Source organism: Vanessa cardui, chromosome 20 (assembly GCF_905220365.1).
Source record: "Vanessa cardui chromosome 20, ilVanCard2.1, whole genome shotgun sequence".
NCBI lineage: Eukaryota > Metazoa > Arthropoda > Insecta > Lepidoptera > Nymphalidae > Vanessa > Vanessa cardui.
The window spans coordinates 2,980,642-3,001,425 of NC_061142.1; the positions used below are offsets into that span (position 1 = coordinate 2,980,642).

Here is a 20,784-nt window from a genome sequence, read left to right on the forward strand (position 1 = left end):
TTTATTAAACAACTATCAAGAGTCTTCATGAATATGTCACTTATTAACATAAAGAAATATAGTTTGATTGTATTCAGAGTACTTCTAAAGCAGCTATTCTAAGCTATTCTACCAAGCTGTTCCAATACGGGTTGGTGGAATACACATGTGGCAGAATTTCTATGAATTTAGACACATGCAGGTTTCCTCACGTTTTTTTGCTTCACCGCCCAGCACGAAAATTATAAACACAAATTAAGTACATGAACAATCAGTGACAATATCTAAAACTTATTTATGTTTTATTGTAGTAACTACCGAAACACCGTATTGGGTACTCGCTACGGACTACCAGTCATACTCTCTCGTGTATACGTGTGTCAATATTAACTCGGAACAACGACAAGGTATGTATATTTAAATTTTAGTTTAAAGGATCATCATCCTCCTGTCCTTTTTTAAATTGGAATCGGCACGGCACGTCTTTTTCTTCCATACTTCCTTATCTGACGTCATAACAGAAGTAAGATTTTTTCCAGCCATATCATCTTTCACACAATCCATCAATCGTTTCATTGGTCGTCCCCGGCCCCTATACTCATGAACATTCATGGTCAAGACCTTCCTCACATTATGCTCCTCGTTCCTCCGCATAACATGCCCATACCATAATAGCCGCGTTCCACATAACTTGGCGGCTATCGGTATCGACTTTCAAACTTCCTCTTATGTACTCTTTCTTTACTCAATCCATTAGCGTAACACTACACAATTCTCTAAACATTCTCATCACCGCTACATGCAGTCTTCATTCATCCCTTGTGTGGCCCAACACTTTGATCCATATAGGAAGGCAGGTCTGTTAATTTTAAAGTATATTGCAATATTATTACTTAAAATTACGTCACTATTCCGAAAAAAAATTTCACCCTTAAATCGATACCATTAAACTAATCCACCCTTTTTTTCTAAGTTCCACTTACCATAAAACACCAAATTATATTCAAAATGTATAGCTCCCGAATGAATTTGAATTAGTTGGTGGTAGATTACCACTTGGTGGTAGGGCTTTGTGCAAGCCCGTCTGGGTAGGTACCACCCACTCATCAGTTATTCTACCGCCAAATAACAGTACTCAGTATTGTTGTGTTCCGGTTTGAAGGGTGAGTGAGCAAGTGTAACTACAGGCACAAGGGACATAACATCTTAGTTCCCAAGGTTGGTGGCACATTGACGATGTAAGGTAATATTTCTTACAGCGTTATTGTCTATGGGTGATGGTGACCACTTTCCATCAGGTGGCCCATATGCTCGTCCACCAACCTATACCATAAAAAAAATAGTTATGTCTGAATATTTCAATGCTTACATTCCTAATCGTTTCAGTTTGGTCTTGGAAGCTGAGTAGAACAAAGGCTTTGACACAAAACGCAGCAACTATTATGAACAATGTCATCAACACCATCCCTGTTCTCGACAACCGTTATTATGAACAGAAAGACCAAAGCAGAGAAGGTTGCTTCTACTATCCGGAACCCCAACCGGATGTGCCAGTCGTATTCCCTGGCCAGTGCGATACGACTATACAAGCTGTAGCAGGCTTTAATATGGCAGCCGTAAGTTTATCTATAATATTCAAATATTCAATTCGATGTTATCGTAACAACTTACAGCAGAAAGTAATTATCGAATTGTTTTAGTTCCAAGGCGATTGGTATGAGATTGAAGCGTATCCAAAGGATCAGCAAACCGGTCAATGTATCAACCACCGGTACTCCTTGAGCTCCAATAACGTCTTGGATTTGGTCTCATCTAGCGTCAATAATCAAAATCTTGGCTTAACCAACAGTAGAGTGACATTCACTTCTGCTCAAGATTCTAGTGGAAGGTTGACCATCACTCTTACAGCTGGTGGATCAGGTACTACTTTTATAATTATTCTACCGCCAAATAACAGTAGTCAGTATTGTTGTGTTCTGGTTTGAAGGGTTAGTGAGCCAGTGTAACTACAGGCACAAGGAACATAACATCTTAGTTCCCAAGGTTGGTGGCACATTGACGATGCAAGGAATAGTTAATATTTCTTACAGCTTCATTGTCTATGGGTGATGGTGACCATTTGCCATTAGGTGGCCCATATGCACGTCCGCCAACCTATACCATAAAAAAATTATTTACAGTCATACTTTAATATGTAGTCGTTCTCTTCCCATTTATTAACATATAATTATCGCATTCATTTGTAAGCGGAATTAAATTAATCAAAATTGTCTTGTGACTATTGCTTGTTTTGTCGTGTATAAAATATATAATCTGCATTTATCCATTTTATTTATTTAATTTTTTTTGTTTCAGTCATTACTATACCATTCTGGATCCTGAGCACGGATTACACAAGCTATGCCTTAGCGTACAGCTGTGTTAATCTAAATAACGACTTCACTGGGGGTACGTAAATTTAAAACAAAATATATTATAATATTCCGATATCATCATCAACAGCCTGTAAATTTCATACTACTGGGCTAAAGCCTCGCCTCCCTTCGAGGAGAAGGTTTGAAACATATTCCACCACGCTGTTCCAATGCCGGTTGATGGAATACACATGTGGCAGAATTTCTATGGAATTAGACATATGCAACCTGCATGTGTCTAATTTCATACGATGCTCCATATGATGTTTTCCTTCACTGCCGAGCACGAGATGAATTATAAACACAAATTAAGCACATGAATATTCAGTTGTGCTTTCTCGGGTTTAAACAATCGTCGGTTAAGATGCACACGTTCTAACCATTGAGCCATCTCGGTTATTCCGATATGAATCACTCAAATAGCTATTATAAGATTCGGTTCTTAAAAGACGCACAATTTTAACAAAATCACAATTATATTTCAGTATACAGCTGGAAACTCAGCAGAACTCGACAACTAACTGCAGCAGCGAATAATGCAATAAACAACGCTATTGCTAATATAGTCGTACTAAATAACACATACTACGAACAAATTGACCAATCAAACGACGCTTGCTTCTACCTCCCTGAAGCAGTACCCAATCAACCCGTTGAGTTTATTGGTCAGTGTGACGAAACTATTCCTGCAATGCCAAACTTTATACCTGCAAGGGTAAGTTATTAGAAAATTATTAAATTCAATATAAATATAAGTACTGATTCATTTTCAGCTAAGATAAGTTTCATCACAGTTTAGTTGTAGCATCGACAAATTAAAAACGATTATTAACGATTTACACAACCAATAATAGAAATAGCTCCCTATTGCGCCATTCGACGCTATAGATTCTCGCGTCATATCAACCCGAGAAAGCAAGTACATATAAATCGACATGTCAAATTGATGAATATATTAGGTCATATGACAAGTTATTACATTTGTGTAAAAGGTCATATTCACATAAGAAATAAATTTTGATAATTTGGAATAGAGTACTTAATTCGGATGTGATCGGTTATACGAATTTTGCCGCTGCTACATCTAAGTTGTATGGTACTATACGTATTTTTACACTTTGGATATTAATTATGTTTTATTATTTAGTATCTAGGAAAATGGCGTTTGATCGAAAGCTACCCAGAACCATTCCAAAATGGTGATTGTAATGACGCCACTTATTCTCTCAATGCGGATGGCGCCACAGTGGACGTATACAACACTCAAGTTATAAATGCACAGCTCGATACCATCAATGGCACAGCTGTTGTAGCCTCTACCGATGGCAGCGCTAAGCTACTGGTATCATTCCCTGACAGTAAGTATAGAAATGATGCGTTTAATAACATTACACATTGAAAAATATATGAATCTGAGATATTGTTTCATCGTTAACATAATGACGATTGCAATTAAAGGTTGTTAAATAACTAAAACTTTTTCGTTTCAGCCCCCGAACCATCTCCATACTGGGTGTTAGATACAGATTACGACTCCTTCGCATTAGTATACAGCTGCAGAAACTTACCCAACAATCGGCGTAGAGGTAAATAATATTTTGAAATCCAAATAAATTACAAGATCCATTAAATTTAAAGCTACATTCAGACTTTCGATTATCTCCCATAAATAATTTACCAAATGTATTCAATTTATAAACTCAAACTCAAATTACTTTAATTTAAAATAGAAGTATTAAACTTTCTTATTGACGGTCAATTGAAACAGTACCACTGGTTCGAAAAAAAACACCCTAACTTGAGAAGAACCGGCGAAAGAAACCTTGTGAGTTTTTTTTGTCTCATATAATATATAAAAAATTTAATATGAAATGAAATAGCCAGGTAGCGATCTTTTCATTCTCAAGTTGTGCTATCGATTTACTAATTCTAGGCTTGAAAATTACTAGTTATAATGAAACCTAATCATATTATATTTTTCAGTCACCAGCTGGAAACTCAGTCGAACATCCCAACTGACACCTAACGCAGTGGAGAGGATCAACCAAGTCGTCAACAGAATCAACGTCCTGAACGCCCGATACTACGAACGCGTAGACCAGTCCGACGCCGCCTGCTTCTACTATCCCACTCCCGGTCTTAGTACACCTATTTTCCGAGGACAATGTGACCAAAATATTCCAGTTGTGACTAATTTCAATGCAGCTGCAGTGAGTTCCATATTTTTTTTATTCATAATTTAATTCATGATTACTTGGTGAAAGGTTCACCTGACATGGCACTCACTTACCACATATTATACCGTTAAATACCACCAGAGAGTCAGTGTTAATAATGCATAAGGGACATAGCCTCTTATTTGCCAAAAAATGGCAACGCATTCGTTTGGAGCTTGAGCCTTTCCCTCCTCTTCCATTAAGGATTTTGGGGCTGCTTAAACACCAGTTGGTGGGTTCATACGTGGCAAATTGTCATCAAAATGAGACACATGTAGGTTACCTCTCGATGTTTTCCTTCCCACGAGGTAAATAAAAACTTGAAAATTCTTTGAATAGTGGTGTTGAATACTTTTTAAAACGGCAATGTAAATGTGCTTAGTGGACCGATGGTGACTTACCACTAAGCAACAAAATATGCGTAAATAAAAAAACAGCATTTTTATTTTAGCTTACCATTTATATTTCATTTATTTTTTTCAGTACTTGGGCTTGTGGCACAACATCCAATCCTATCCAAGTCAATTCCAAGGAGGCTCATGTAACAATGCGTTCTACTCCCTTGGTGACGGTGTGGTTGATGTTTTCAACACTCAAGTCGTCAATCAAACTCTTGATACTATGACTGGAGTTGCAGTTTTCGAAACTACAGCAGACATTGGCAAACTAATTGTCAGCTTCCCCGTAGCAGGAACCAATTGTAAGTTTCTTTCAATCTTATTATTCCTTTATATCCAATTGAGAAACTACAGCTACAGGATAGTATTGCTTTTGTACTAGAACAGAAAATATATTTTAGCTGCTTTCCATATGTTTAAAAATAATTTCTGCTTTATCTTTGACTAGGAATTACAAAGTATTTATACGTTTCTTGTATTCTTCTAATGTAACAATTATTTATAGTCACAACAGAAACACCATACTGGGTCCTCGCCACCGACTATCAGAGTTACTCCCTCGTCTACACTTGTGTCAACATTGATGCTGAACATCGAATGGGTAATGTATCTTTAAGCTCGTATAATATCTAAGACAAAATTCAATTTGGACCACCTTACTTTGTTTTTGAAAACACATTTTGTTGATTTTTTTCGCCAGTTATTCAAAAATGGTTACTATTTATTGTTTTTACTTTCAGTTTGGTCCTGGAAGCTAAGTAGGACAAAACAATTGACGGCTGCCGCAGCATCAGCTATCAATGCAGTCACAAATACCATACCAGTTCTGGATGATAGATACTACAATAGTGACGACCAGTCTGATGAAGGCTGTTTCTACTATCCAGAACCTCAACCAGGAAAACCAGTAGTATTCCCTGGACAGTGTGACCAAAATATACAAGCCATACCCAACTTTAACATGGCTGCAGTAAGTTATATCAAATATCTAACAATTATTTGCCAAATCTATGGTAAGATATCACGAATTATTGATTGTGGTGAACATTTAATTGTTTTACATTTATTTTTAACTTAATGATTATTTAATTTGATTTGAACTGTTACTTTCACCAAAGTATTTGGTATTATGTTTTGCTTATTTTAACTACACAATTGGATAATGTATTATGTCATTCAATATTTTATATATAATTGCCCTTTCAGTTCCAAGGCACTTGGTATGAAATATCGGCTTATCCAAAAGATCAACAAGGTGGACAATGTATCAATCACGTCTATTCCCTGGACTCTACAAACAGCTTAAATCTTGTGTCATCTAATGTCATAAACGAAGTCTTTGGAGCCACTAACAGCAGAGTCACCTTCGCTTCAGCTCAAGACTCGAGCGGAAGATTGACAATCACACTTACATCTGGCGGAATTAGTAAGACCTTTATATTAATCTATCATTATATATTTTAAATTTTACTATTTTTTTTTATAATTTTGGATAAAATAACTAAGCCCTCTTAGTAATTGGGCTTTGGTAACAAAATCAATTGTCTTGATAGCTCCCATCCAATTTAAGTAACAACTTCAACCATTGATTCCTTCTTTAAAATTGGGGAACTAATTAATGCAATATATATCACCATTGTTATAAATGTTCTGTATTATATTACACTTTACATTTATTTTATTTGTAAAGGAATTCATTTGTATAATTTCCTCTTCAGATATCGTAATTCCTTTCTGGGTTTTGAACACAGACTACAATGACTACGCGCTGGTTTATAGCTGTGTTAACGTCGATTCAAACTCTAGAGCAGGTAAATTTAATAAACACCTATATCATGCAAGTAAAAAACCTTATAATTAGATGACAATACTAACCAAAAATTAATTTCAGTATACAGTTGGAAATTAAGTAGATCAAAGACATTGTCGGCTGCTGCAAATACCGCAATCAATAATAGAATAGCCCAAATCGATGTCCTGGATAATATGTACTACGAAAACATCGACCAATCAGATAGAGCGTGCTTCTTTTTACCGGAATTGAGGCCTGGCGAACCAGTCGTGTTTAATGGACAGTGTGATCCAAATATTCCAGTTGTCCAAAACTTCAGACCGGATGCGGTTAGTTGGACATAATATGCTATACACGACACAACTTAGATATCGCATCGGAAAAATTCGTAAAATCGATCACATCCGAATTGAGTGTGCCATCCCAAATTAACAACATTTATTTCTTATATTAATATGATCTTTACACAAACGTAATAATAACTTGTAATATGATATGACCTAATATATTCGTCAATTTGACACGTCGGTTTACATGCATGATTTCTCGGGTTGAACTGACGCGAGAATCTATAGCGACGAATAGCGTCGAATGGCGCGATAGGGACCAATTTGAATTGGTTGTATAAATCGGCAGTAATCGTTTTCATTCAATTTGCCGATGCTACATCTAACTTGTGTCGTAATGTACGTACATGTTTAACTATATTCGATTTCATTTCTTCACTTAAATTTTCAATTTATAGTACACTGGCCGTTGGCGTATGATTGAGACTTACACGTCGGAATTCCAAAGCCTCCAAGGTTCCTGTACTGACGCCACGTATTCCCTCAACCCTGGTGGATGGGTAGACGTCTATAACACACAAGTTATTAATCAGGCACTAGACACTATAACCGGTAACGCGACCTTGGCAACGACAGACGGCAGCGCTAAACTGCTGGTTAATTTCCCTACCAGTAAGTACTTATATTTTACAAGACTATATACTATAATTATTTTATATTAAGTGACCTATTGTTTAAATAAGAACTCCTTTTATTGAGGAAAATGTTTGGAGTTTTCACCACGCTGTTCAAATTGTGTATATGCGTGTGTGCGTGTGTTTTTGTCACGTGCAAAGATAGTTTTCTGTTTCTTTAAAGATCATAAACATGTGTTAATCGCGATTATTATTTCAGCTGACCAATCGTCCGATTATTGGATCCTTGACACTGACTACACCTCATTCGCTTTCGTCTACAGCTGTGTGAACATCAACCCAGAACAACGTAGAGGTAAATTCCTTAGACCTCAAGAATATTGTTGCCATCAGTAAAATATCAACCAAAATTTTTTTATTAAAATTCAATATGGAGCAAAGGAGGCTGAAATTTTTTTAACAATAGATTCATATTATATAGAAATGTTCATTTAAGCCTAATTGAATGTTCAGTTTAATTAATCATAAAATAAAATACAACCTTTTTTAAATATACCCTTTTTATGAGTCACAGATAGTAAAATTATTTTCAGATCTCGATCTACGACTAAATCTTCTTTGCCTTTATAGAAAAAAACTAAAAAAAACTCATTCTAATCATGAACATTAACTCTTAATTTATAGTCTGGAGTTGGAAGCTAAGTCGAACAAGGGAGTTATCAGCCACCGCTACACAACGGATCAACCAAGTGATCAGCACAATCGATGTATTGAATGAACGCTACTACAATAGAATCGATCATTCAGATACTGGCTGTTTCTACTTCCCCGTCCCTGATGGTAACCCGGTCGTTTTCAGAGGACAATGTGACGAAAGCATTCCTGTGGTCACCAACTTCAACGCCGTTGCGGTAAGTTATCAAAATTTAAGACACAGTTTCTGGTATCAAACTATTCAAGATCGGACAAAGTCATCATTTCTATGTGCAGTCATCATATGTGCACAAGAAGTTAGGATAAACTTATAACGCCAAGTTTCCGACTTCGCAAAGTCAATAAATCCTTTTTGGTGCAAGATATTTGTTTCTATAATAAAAATTCCATAGACATTTTAACTTTGCCGTTTCATAAATTTAAATCATTTGTAAAAAATACATTGGTAAAGAAAGCATATTATTCGGTACAAGATTATGCAGACGATAAAAAAAGTTTGGAATTAATACATGTGGACCTGAAAAATAGTAACTACTGAGTTTCTTGCCGGTTCTTCTCGGTAGAACCTATTTTCCGAACCAGTGGTAGCTTCACTTAATTAAAAAAAAGTTGTTAAATCCCGATTCAAAAGTGCTTGTAAAAACCTACTTGAATAAAGGATATTTTGATTTTGATGTTGTTTATTTTGCTTCTAGTATATGGACAAATGGTATGATATTGAGAGCTACCCCGTCGTGTTCCAAGATGGCACATGTCCAACCGCCACATACACGTTGACTCCCGCTGGAGTCGAGGTCTTCAACACTCAAGTTGTTGGTCAGCAACTCGACACGATCGAAGGATTTGCAGTACCCTCTACGAATGATAACTCAGCTAAACTGACCGTATCCTTCCCTGTCGCTGGCACCAATCGTAAGCTAATCCTTTAACTGCTAGATTATATATCATTTAAGGTATCCTCAAATTATGCCTGCCTGTTAAATAAATTCGTAAAATTTATGATTACCTTCTTTTTAGTATAAGTTTTTTGAGGATTCCAATAATAAATCATTGAAAAATAATTTTAATTTTGTTCACAGTTACAACGTTCTCACCATACTGGGTTTTGTCTACCGACTACACCAACTATGCCCTTGTGTACTCTTGCTCCAATATTAACGATGAATATCGTAGCGGTAAGACTCGAGCTATCATTTTTATTAATCATAACATATATCCTGAGATAGACAAGAACGTTCAACAATAGGCTATTTGACTGGTTTTTAAAATCCATTTTATATTATTTAGTAGAGGTTAAGAAACCCTGTAAAAGTTGTTTTTATTATTTCTAGTACATATTTGCCGAAAAATATCATATTAAAAATTCCATATTTAAATAACGCGCGAAAACGGTACATGGACAATATAGCGCTGCAATGTGGTCGGTGATGTCACTTTGCTGTATTTTAATCTGTGGTATATATAGTAGAAAAGCAAGGTGTACAAGTAAGTGACTTCATCATAAGCTCGGCCAATCAGGAGCGTTTTGTGTCACGTGACAAACGTTTTAAAAATGCATTTTTATTTATTGATTTCAGAATAAATTAAATATTATTTTCAAGTTTCGTTAGTAAATAACCTTTTTTAAACTCATAATATACACTGATTACAATAATTCACAATTTATTTTTCGCATTGTCAAATAGCCTATTAGGTCTAATACTTTTAAGAGTTGGAACTAAAACTCACTGCAGCGCTTAATGTTTTGAATGCCATCTAAGAAAACTATAAAAACATACAGCGCTAGAGCTTCCTTATAAAGGATACTTTTGTCGCGTAATGTACCAATACAATAAAGACAACAACGTAAAAGTTCTTAAATATTTCCTAAACATTTCTCGTATATTTTTAGTGAGCAGCTGGAAATTAAGTAGAACAAGATCCCTAACTCCGGCATCGAATACCGCTATCAACAACGTCATCAACTCAATACCGGTTCTCAGACAAGACTACTACCTCACAAGAGGCCACACGGATGAAGACTGTTTCTACTACCCTGACAACAACGGCGGTCCTGTACTCCAGGACGGACAGTGTGACTTCAGCAATTTGAATGTCGTAACCGGCTTCAATTCTAACGCTGTAAGTTTATTTACTAGCTATGCTATTTATCTTCTTTATTTACTAGCTGTGCTCGCGACTTTGTACGCGTTTGAAACAAAAAAACTACTGTTGTGATCTAAGTTAAAAAAACCTTATCTAACTTTGATACATCAGCTTTCTACCAGTGGAAGTCCTGTCAAAATCAGTTCCAGAGGTGAGCCGGAACAATCAGACAGACAAAAATTGTAAAAAAAAATTCGGTTCCGCTTATACATACATATGCATTTATTAAAAAGTGGTTATTTTAATATTACAAACAGACACTCCAATTTTATTATATGTACAGATTATACGCAATACGAAATATTTTTTTAAATTACGTACGTTTCAAGAAAAAACTTGAAACGTACTCCACGTTTCAAGAAATTCTTTGAAAGATAGATGGCCTTAATCTTGTTTGCAAGCTGTACTTGCTTACTCCTTCCTGTTCTTTTAATTCTCCAGCGACTAAAACGTTATTATTTCCTCAGTTCTCAGGACCTTGGTACGAAATCTCTCGGTACCCATCAGAACTACAGGAAGGTGAATGCGTGACCAACGAATTCAATACAGTCAACCAAGAATTCCGTTTGACTCAAAGAATTGTCAACAACGAGCGCGAAAGCACATACTCCGGACCTGCAGTACTGTCGAGTGATGGACGAGGAGTCCTGACTGTAAACCTTACAAACGACGAAGGAGGTTCGTGATAAATAGTTTCATATATTGTTCAGTTTTGGAATTATTGAATTACGCTTAGAACATCCCTTGTTAATAAACAAAGGAATTAATAACATTAAATGCTTAAATAAATACAAATATGAATTAAAACTAGTTACTGTATAAATCTTGACCGCGCGGAATGGTGGCAAGAATGCTAGCAGCATTTCCCCGTTGAATCGTAATTCCGATCATCTGGGCAAAAAACGTACCAGCCCTCCTATCACCAGTGGAAGCAATGAGGCGAGATGTTATACCTACTTTTGATTAAGCTTTGTGCACCACTACTCCAAGGCCCAAGTGTTTCAACAGCAAATGGAACAAAAAAATTTATATAAAACCGACAATTAGGTTGAATTCGAGTAAAATATAACCAAGAAAGACCAACCAGAAGAAGGTTAGGAAAAACGAGAGACTTTACCAATTTTCAATTTTCAGATTCCTTCGAAACGACGCTGTACGTATTGGACGTAGACTACAATGATTATGCCTTATTATACGGTTGTAGAAACATCAACAATACAAATAAACAAGGTAAGATGTGGGCCGTGTCTCTTGGTAAAATATTTGCTAAGCCAAACAAAAATTGTTTAAGAATCAACATAACAGAGCAATACACTTATAAAAGGACTTAAGTCATGTCATTTTCGATACCTGTTTTCTTCGCCTTGCTATTTCGTTAAGTGCGTATTTTAAGGTTTTGTAGTGTGTTTAGTAGATTAGCAATTTACCCTAGAAATACCACTTAGTTTGCTTCAATAAAACACTTCTTTGGAAATTTAGAAAAATATGACCCCTTAAATAACAGTAATTAGGTAAATTGTATTTTGGATTTTAGCCAAATGAAGAAGTTATAATACCCGCTAATTAAACAGTCTTCAGATTAAAAAGGTTCATTTTGCCACATTTTCCTTTAAGGCTCTTAATAATACATACCTTTTTTCATTACAGTGTACAGTTGGAAACTCAGCAGAGCTCAAAGCGGTCTATCAGCAAATGCTAACAACAGAATAAATGAAGTAGTTTCAGCAACCCGTGAGCTCTTCGAAAATTACTACGATGAAACCGACCAGACGCTTACGGGTTGCTTCTACTACCCAGAGTTCACTGAACCACCAGCAAATATCGAATTGCTTGGACCATGTGACCAAACAATAAGAGCTAAAGCCGCCTTTAATGCTACAGCTGTAAGTTTGTTATTTTATTGACAATATTTCATCATTAATTGGACAACAAACAGTTGACTTTAGTACAAAAGATAATTATTCACTGACCGATATAATTCTCACATTTTAAATAATCATTCATTAGAATAAAAAATTAAAAAAATATTAATTAAGCTTTGTATTAACATTTCACTCGATTGAAGCAATAATATTAAAATTGGTGAAACTGGAGTTGTTAAATTAAATACATTGGAATTCAATGAAAGATACGCAATAATATAGAAATAATTGATTTAAAATAGTTTAAAAGTCCAAAAAATATGATTAAGGCAATTTGTCAATAAAGAAACATAATGATAAAATCAATTTCCGAATCGGTTTCATATTTACTAAACTTTAGTGCAGATTGCCATCTATGCCACACATGTAACGAGTTAAAAAATGATAGCAATACACTCTTTTTGCACGACACATCAGAAAAAAAATTGCCTTATGTTGGCACCTATTTTATTAATAGTTTACGGAATCAAGATAGTTTTCAAACGAGAAAAGTAAAAAAAAAACATCAAAATAGTCCAATAACTTATCTCAGCCCATATATTTGACAATCACCTTCCGCAAGTTCTTTTAATAATCCATATAATATTGATTTAACAGTATCTCGGCAAATGGTACGAAATAGCCAGCTATCCTCAACCCTTCCAAAGTGGGCAATGTGCTCGTGCACAATACAGCGTTGGCGCTGGAACAACTGTAAAGGTCTTAAACACTCAAGTCATCAATCGTACCCTTGATGTACAACCTGCCACAGCTGTTGTTGCATCTACAGATGGAAGTGGACTATTGGAGGTGACCTTCGACTTAGACAATGAAGGTTAGTCGATTAAATAAGTTCTTATATGGTCATGTAAATGTACATGTTTCCAGTGCGCACTATGCATCTTCACATAAAATGTTCGAAAAGTTTTAAAATATTAATCAAATAATTAGGACAAAAGCGTCTGTATGATTATTACAAAAAGAAAATTTATGGGGATATTATTTTAAGCTCTTCACTGATATTTGATTTGTAATAAATGTTTAATGGTAAATCAAAATTTAGAAACAAAAATTGGGTTTTTGTCACAGCTAGTCCCCACCACTCCAGCTGACTCAGTTCACGGTGGTACTCTTCAGTGACTTAAGATCTTGTTCTTACATAATAATCTACTGTAATTTTCACGAAAATTAACACACATTCAATTACATTACATTGAACTGTATTAGTATTCAATTAAGTGTTTTTTTTTCAGTGACGAACGTAGTGAACTATTATGTACTCGAAACCGACTACACAGGCTTCGCCCTCGTGTACAGCTGTCGCGACTTACCAACGGGTAGACGACAAGGTAAAGTATCAAATCTACTTAATTCCTCTCTTATATATTTTTCACCATTTAGTGCATATAAGTAGCATAATAAGACTGCGTCAATATACGATGGCATTTTTATATATATCTATACTATTGATAAAACTGCATCTGACCTGAGGAGCTTTTCTCACGACGTTTTCCGAAGCCAACAAGGAGATGGATTTTGAGGAAAACCTCGTTAGGTTAAGGTCCATATGTTCTATACAATCGACCTAATCGGTTTAATCTTTTCATTTCAGTCACCAGCTGGAAGTTATCCCGTACTACAACTCTGCCAAGTCAGGCTGAATCGATCATCAACAACATCGTCGAAAACACTCAAGGTCTCACGAACGAATACTACTTAGATAACGATCAGTCTGATGAAGCCTGCTTCTATATACCTGATGTTAACAAGAATGAAGCACCATTGTTCAGAGGACAGTGTGGTGACATACAAGGTGTACCCAACTTTGACGTTGAAAAGGTAATTATATATCAATGAACAAGAAAACAATTATTACAAATAGATTATTTTACGAAAAATCGTGTGCTACTTAATTTTAGAGATAGCAAGTTATTATTTTCAGATGTCCCAACTCTTTTAAGTTAATTATCGTTTTAATATCAAGTAGCTAATTTTTTTTGCTTTGAGATATTTAGTAATTAGTAATTAGAAAAAAAATTTTTTAAAGACATCCAGCAGTGACTAAAATAGCATTAAAAATTTCAGTACCTTGGTTGGTGGCACGAAATCGAAAGCTACCCAACTGACAACTACAAAGGAACCTGCGTCAGCTCACGATTTGAACAAATCGGAAGCGAATACCGCGTAACTGATACCAATGTTTTCGGTAAAAGTGCCCAAGTCAATGAGAGCATAGTTACAGTGAGCAATAATGGAAGAATAAGAAAAACTTACAGCAGTGGAGAAGTTATCGGTGAGTAAGTCTATATACGAGTAGTCTAACAAGCTTGTAATGCTTTTTTTTTTTATTTTCAAACAGACTATATCGGAAAGACAAGTAACATTCGAACGTTCTTCCTTGAACGAGGATCTATTTGCTAGGGAACAGCAACTACAACAGACTGTAAATTTTCCCACTGTTGGGTTATGACACCTCACCCTTTTGAGGAGAAGGTTTGGAACATATTCCAACCCGCTATGTTCTCTTCCTCACGATGTTTTCACTTTACCGCCGAGCACGAGCTGACTTATAAACACAAATTTAAGCACACGAATAAGTTCTTCTTGCCGAGGTTTGAACACGTAATCATCAATTAAGATGCATGCGTTCTAGCCACTGGGTCATCTCGGCTCTTGCTAGGGAATCGTTTGCAATTTATATAATACTCGTGGGGCTGCCTTAGTCTTGCAGTACGTTTGTTGGATATTTTCAAGGACAATGTAGGAGGATTTGAATATAAATAGGTTTTATTTACTGACATTAGTTTGAGTCTGGCTTAATTAACGATTTTTTTTCCACCACACCATTCACTGCGGGTTTTATCAGCTAATGAAGGGAGATCAGTACCAGAACAACCGATGTAATCAGAATAAATATATCGCACGTATAAAGTCATAGATGTCTTTATCTTTAATTAGGTCTGAGCCAGTTCCGTGAATAAATCTAACTATAATTTTGTATTCTTTTCAGATATGTGGGTTTTGGCAACTGATTACGACACATATTCCCTTCTTTACTCTTGTGAAAACGTCGACAGTCAATACAGACGAGGTGAGAATTATTCTAATTTAATTCAAACTGTCAATTATGAAATAATCATTATTGTTAAAAATAATTAATTAATTCCAGTATGGAGTGCAAAACACAGCAAATCTCGAGCACTCTCTGACGTTGCCCAAAACGCTATGAGCTCTGTTATCGCCGCTACCGAAACACTTGAGCCCCAATTCTACCAGCCAGTGGACCAGTCCGATACCGCTTGCTTCCATTATCCTGACCAGAATGGAATCCAAGTCATCTTACCTGGAACATGTGACCTTGATATTCCCGTTGTACAGGACTTTAAACCAGCTGAGGTAATATTTATACTTCTCAAGTTGAGTTACGTGTAACAAAATTGCAAATAAAACTTCTCAGTGAGCTGTGATGGCGCAGTGGTTAGAACGCGTGCATCTTAACCGATGATTCCGAGTTCAAACTCAGGCAAGCACCACTGAATATTCATGTGCTTAATTTGTGTTTATAATACATCTCGTGGTCCTTGGTGAAGGAAAACATCGTGAGGAAACCTGCATATTTCTAATTTCATCGAAATCCTGCCACAGGTGCATTCCACAAACCCGCATTGGAACAGCGTGGTTAAATATGTTCCAAACCCTCTCCTTCAATTTCCCACGGCTGGGCTAAGGCCTCCTGCCTTAGCCCAGCAGTGGGAAATTTATAGGCTGTTTTTCTTAATGTCTATAGTATATTAATAATTTTAAATTAAAAGCAATATTTCATAGTTTGTACTTATTGTTCAACTTACTGAATCCGAAAATGCAAACAAAACTCTTTGGAGTGTTTAAGCTATTTTAACGAAATAGTAGAATTATATCACTGTTACCACCACCCTAATAAAATTACAGTACTCCGGCACATGGTACCAAATTGAACGGTACCCTCAACCGTACGAGAATGGCACATGCACAGGCGCAAGATACACTCTCGATGAGAACACAGGCGTTGTCACTGTTGTCAACTGGCAAGTCATCGACGGAGTCCTGGATACCATCATAGGAAATGCTACTGTGAACTCCACTGACGGCAGCGCTAAGCTGATTGTCAATTTACCATCCCGTGATGAAAATGGTAATTATTTTTTACATCACAAAATATTTTCTAAATTGGAAATATGAAAATTTTGACAAATAAATGTACCATATGTTTTTTTTTAAAACAGCATACAGAGATTTGTAGATATCAAAAAAGTGACCATGTTTTATAAAAAACTAGCGACCCGACCCGGCTTCGCACGGGTGCAATTCAGATACTAAATATAGTAGAGAATGTCTAAATTATCAGCGTTTAACTATATTGTCCATGTATTATATACAAAACGTCCTCTCGAATCACTCTATTAAAAAAACCCTAACAAAATTATTTGCGTAATTTTAGGGATCTAAGCATACGTAAGGACAAACAGTGGAAAGCGACTTTGATTTTTACTATTATAATGAATATTAATACAGTCTTATTAATACAAATACAGCCATTAGAATTTTAGTTACGGACCTGCAAAATGATCATCTTATTTTCCTGTTTCCTGCTTTAATAGTTTTTATTTAAAAAGTTAAAATAAGTACCTAAATGTACCCTATTTCCTTTCAGCCGAGGATTCACCCATCAAGTCTATGGAACTATATGTGTTGAAGACCGACTACATATCCTATTCATTGGCATACAGTTGCATCAATGTCGGAGAGTACCACCGAGCTGGTAAGTAAACATAATCGGCTATAATTGGTGAAATTCTGCCCAATTAACTATGTTTCCGTTTTTAAATATGAAATAAATTTCCTCACAAATTTCTTCGTAAGATAATAGTCATACTGAGACAAATATAATCTTATTGTGGACAAGACTATTAGTCATTATTCTCAGTTATGTTATGACTTCAACTAGCAATATAAAATTCAATTAATCACCACAGTTTTGAACAAAGGTATAATTTCATGATCTTAAAACTTCTTTAAAAATCACAACGACATGGGGATTATTCTATATATTAATAGCTGATCCTGCGGATTTACTTGCGCTAAATTCATAAAACACAAACATCCACCGTTTTACGCCCATAGAGGGTGTGGGGGGATATCTAAACCCTAAAAGGAACCTACCTAACAAATTTCAAGTTTATAGACTATAGTTTCAGAGATTTCATGTTTAATTAATGAGCGTTTACGTCTATGTATATATACTATCCTATCTATAATTTAACTCCAGGATTATGAAATGACAAATCCTATATATAAATGTATCAGATGTTGAGTTGGCGTTGAGTTATATTAAATTGACAATTATTAAAATGACATTATATACCATACAATACGTTATGTATGTGTAGATTATAAACTTGTAAAATTCAACAGTTGGTGTTTGGAAGCTGAGTCGTACACGAACAATGACTGCCGAAGGTGACGCCCAAATAACCGAACACATAGGAACACGAGATGAACTTTACCAGCCGTATTTCGTCCGAGTCGAACAGAATGATGACTGCGACGAACCCAGTTCAGCTTACTTATTCAAAAGCAGTATTATTATTATATTAATATGTAGCGTTATGCAGCGGCTGTTATAATTATTTTAAAGACTAAGCAACTATTTAAAATGTGATTGTTTTTCTACCATTTGTATATACAACTGTCCATATCAGGAAAATATCATGTAACTTTTTTTATTCGATGACAGACACAAAAAAATCGAATATGACAAACTAATAAAGCCTTAACATGATTATTTATTAGGTAAAATATCAAATATTGTATGACGTAATTATGTAAAATAAATACCTGATTATTTTAAATATATAGCGTTTATTATTTATACCCTTTTTTATAATTGCTGATTACCTATAAAACATTAATTAAATCAATGTGAAAACTGTTTTATTGTTTTAAAATGAAAGCGTTTCTAAATAAAGCGATAAGTCTAGTTTTAAAAAGATTGATATATGGTGCGACCTCTGATACATAAAGTCCCACAGAACACCAATCGATACTAACTCACACTTCTATGTAAGAGCATGTTGTCACATTGGATCGAGCTACAGAGGCGTGAACAGATTCACAATGCTTTTAGTTTTGAAAGCAAATTTCGAAATTGACTTTTAATTGTGACTGTGTTTTGAGCAGAATTTAATTGTATTTAAAATCACCTAGACTTTATATGAGCAGTATAAAAATTTTAATAATTTTGTGCAGATCAACGTCGTATTAATCAAATTGGTTTCATAAGATCTTTTTAACCTATAGATCAATCGACCTCCTCCTGACGACCTCCGGAGTCGAATGTGTACACCGGTTTTCATGGTCTCGGGTTCGATTCCCGGCCGAGTCGTTGTAGAAAAAGTTCATTAGTTTTCTATGTTGCCTTGGGTCTGGGTGTTTGTGGTACCGACGCTTATTCTGATTTTCCATAACGCCAGTGATTTCAGCTTTAGCAACTTACATTGGGATCAAAGTAATGGACATGATGTTGTAAAATATTTAATATAAAAAGATCAGAGGGCTTAGCCAAGTTGACATTCTACAATCGTAATCGCTAATAGAAAACTAAACAAATGTATGGGCATGACGTCATCTCAACGCTAAGTCACGTGGTCAAAACAAACGAATAGAAAAGTCGTAGACAAGTTGACAATCGTTCAAAGTGATAGAATTGAATATAATCGTTTCTACAACGATAATCGCTAACTCCATACAAAATGGTAGCCAAGTTGCAGTTTTGACAAGCGCGGACGAAAAGATTTCGAAGATTTTGATCGATAACTAAGCGATCTTTAAGACCCAATAGTTAACGCTAAAAAATGGCGTCTTATATGATGACCGACAAGAGTTTTGTTTATTAAACCTAATTTTGAAACATTTTTACCTTTTTAATGCATACTTTAAATATGTTGTGGTGTGCTCGTAATGAAAAAGTGCGGTTTAGGCGCAAAAAAAAAAACATAAATCATCAGTGCAAGAAGAAAATACTTTCGGCTAGATAAAACTATTTTCGAAGCCCTTTGTCGTGAACGATACGACAAAAATTTCGTTAAAAGGAACAAAAGAGATTCCTTCTAAAGTTAAGGTAAGTGATTAATAATCTGATTGATATTTTTTTTATAATTATTATGGACTATCAGCAGTCGCAACACATTCACACTTAACATAAAGTGTGCGACATATAAGTATATATTTATACATATTATTGTGTACATAAATATATAATAATAATATCATAAATACCAAAATATACTAAATATTGCAATATTAAATATTCTATAATATAGTATATCTTTTTATTGGACATGTCTATCATAAATTTAATTTCCGCAATTTTTGTGTTTTTGTAGGTGCTGTGCACTTTTAGTTTCCTAACTAAAGGATCAGCGAAATGATGGTGTCAATCATCTTGCCCAATGGATTGTGCATGCATTAGAAGTTTTTAATGCTTTGAACCACTGCTATCATAGAAAAATGGATCATGTATAGGAAAACTCAACAAGATACAGCATTTATAAGAGTAAATATTAAACATTACAATATTTAAATTATCAAGTGCGTTTAATAAACATAACATTTTAATTTACAAGGATACTAAGAAGCTTTGACTCTTCCGGTGTAATACATCCCATCTATAACAGTTTACTTGTGACTAACTAAAATTTTAAAATAATTTTCAGGTGAGTCTGGATATCCACAACACCCTTGGCCGATGACAACTATCCTCAATGCAGTTCATGACTTTAGGGAAGATACACTCAAATGCATGTGCAAGCTCAAGAGTGCTGTTTTGTATTACTCAAAGCACAGTGGAAATCTTTCCTGTAGAGACAGGGTTCTTCACTATTGTATGTAGCTAGCAAAATTTAAAATGGCATGTTGTTTATTATAAGATATAGCTTTGCAAGCTAGTTTTACCACCACCCCAACCACTTACCGCTGCATATGATAAAATTATGCAAGATCCCACACCCATTGCCTTTGTAGGTAATCAAAGTGAATCTTAAGAATAGCCATGCTAAGTTGTTTATTGAATAGGATATAGTTAGTTTATTTAACCTCTATTATGATTTTATTTTACATTTCCTAATTATAAATTAACTTTTTATTTAATTAATCTCATCTAAATAATAAGTTATTTATTGTTTTTATTAATAATAAGTATAGTGATTGTATTTTAAACAGGTCCAGTTTTTATTTTAAATGTAATGTATTTAATAATAAAACAAATT

At 35.0% G+C, this 20,784-nt stretch overlaps 1 protein-coding gene and 1 long non-coding RNA gene across 3 annotated transcripts in view; both read left to right on the top strand.

The window, feature by feature from the left end:
* LOC124538552 overlaps positions 1-18,219 on the top strand; it is a 45,524-nt gene extending 27,305 nt beyond the window's left edge. The window contains exons 27-58 of one of the 2 annotated variants that reach the window (XM_047115639.1): positions 291-386; positions 1,366-1,595; positions 1,680-1,899; positions 2,335-2,427; positions 2,879-3,108; positions 3,541-3,751; positions 3,884-3,979; positions 4,377-4,603; positions 5,093-5,309; positions 5,513-5,608; positions 5,748-5,977; positions 6,214-6,433; positions 6,726-6,818; positions 6,899-7,128; positions 7,545-7,758; positions 7,981-8,076; positions 8,406-8,632; positions 9,131-9,347; positions 9,515-9,610; positions 10,327-10,556; positions 11,048-11,258; positions 11,715-11,810; positions 12,228-12,463; positions 13,100-13,316; positions 13,735-13,830; positions 14,094-14,320; positions 14,567-14,774; positions 15,492-15,572; positions 15,651-15,877; positions 16,430-16,652; positions 17,172-17,279; positions 17,933-18,219. In XM_047115639.1, coding sequence (XP_046971595.1) covers positions 291-386; positions 1,366-1,595; positions 1,680-1,899; positions 2,335-2,427; positions 2,879-3,108; positions 3,541-3,751; positions 3,884-3,979; positions 4,377-4,603; positions 5,093-5,309; positions 5,513-5,608; positions 5,748-5,977; positions 6,214-6,433; positions 6,726-6,818; positions 6,899-7,128; positions 7,545-7,758; positions 7,981-8,076; positions 8,406-8,632; positions 9,131-9,347; positions 9,515-9,610; positions 10,327-10,556; positions 11,048-11,258; positions 11,715-11,810; positions 12,228-12,463; positions 13,100-13,316; positions 13,735-13,830; positions 14,094-14,320; positions 14,567-14,774; positions 15,492-15,572; positions 15,651-15,877; positions 16,430-16,652; positions 17,172-17,279; positions 17,933-18,144 — 5,711 coding nt within the window. In that variant the 3' untranslated portion in view covers positions 18,145-18,219. The remainder of the gene's footprint in view (positions 1-290; positions 387-1,365; positions 1,596-1,679; positions 1,900-2,334; positions 2,428-2,878; positions 3,109-3,540; positions 3,752-3,883; positions 3,980-4,376; positions 4,604-5,092; positions 5,310-5,512; positions 5,609-5,747; positions 5,978-6,213; positions 6,434-6,725; positions 6,819-6,898; positions 7,129-7,544; positions 7,759-7,980; positions 8,077-8,405; positions 8,633-9,130; positions 9,348-9,514; positions 9,611-10,326; positions 10,557-11,047; positions 11,259-11,714; positions 11,811-12,227; positions 12,464-13,099; positions 13,317-13,734; positions 13,831-14,093; positions 14,321-14,566; positions 14,775-15,491; positions 15,573-15,650; positions 15,878-16,429; positions 16,653-17,171; positions 17,280-17,932) is intronic. The other variant, XM_047115640.1, reaches the window with a different exon arrangement.
* Positions 18,220-19,064: 845 nt separating this feature from the next.
* On the top strand, positions 19,065-20,650 carry LOC124538379. Its single transcript, XR_006966976.1, has 3 exons — positions 19,065-19,637; positions 19,903-20,072; positions 20,233-20,650. It is a non-coding gene; the product is annotated as an uncharacterized LOC124538379 (long non-coding RNA).
* Positions 20,651-20,784: the final 134 nt, after the last annotated feature.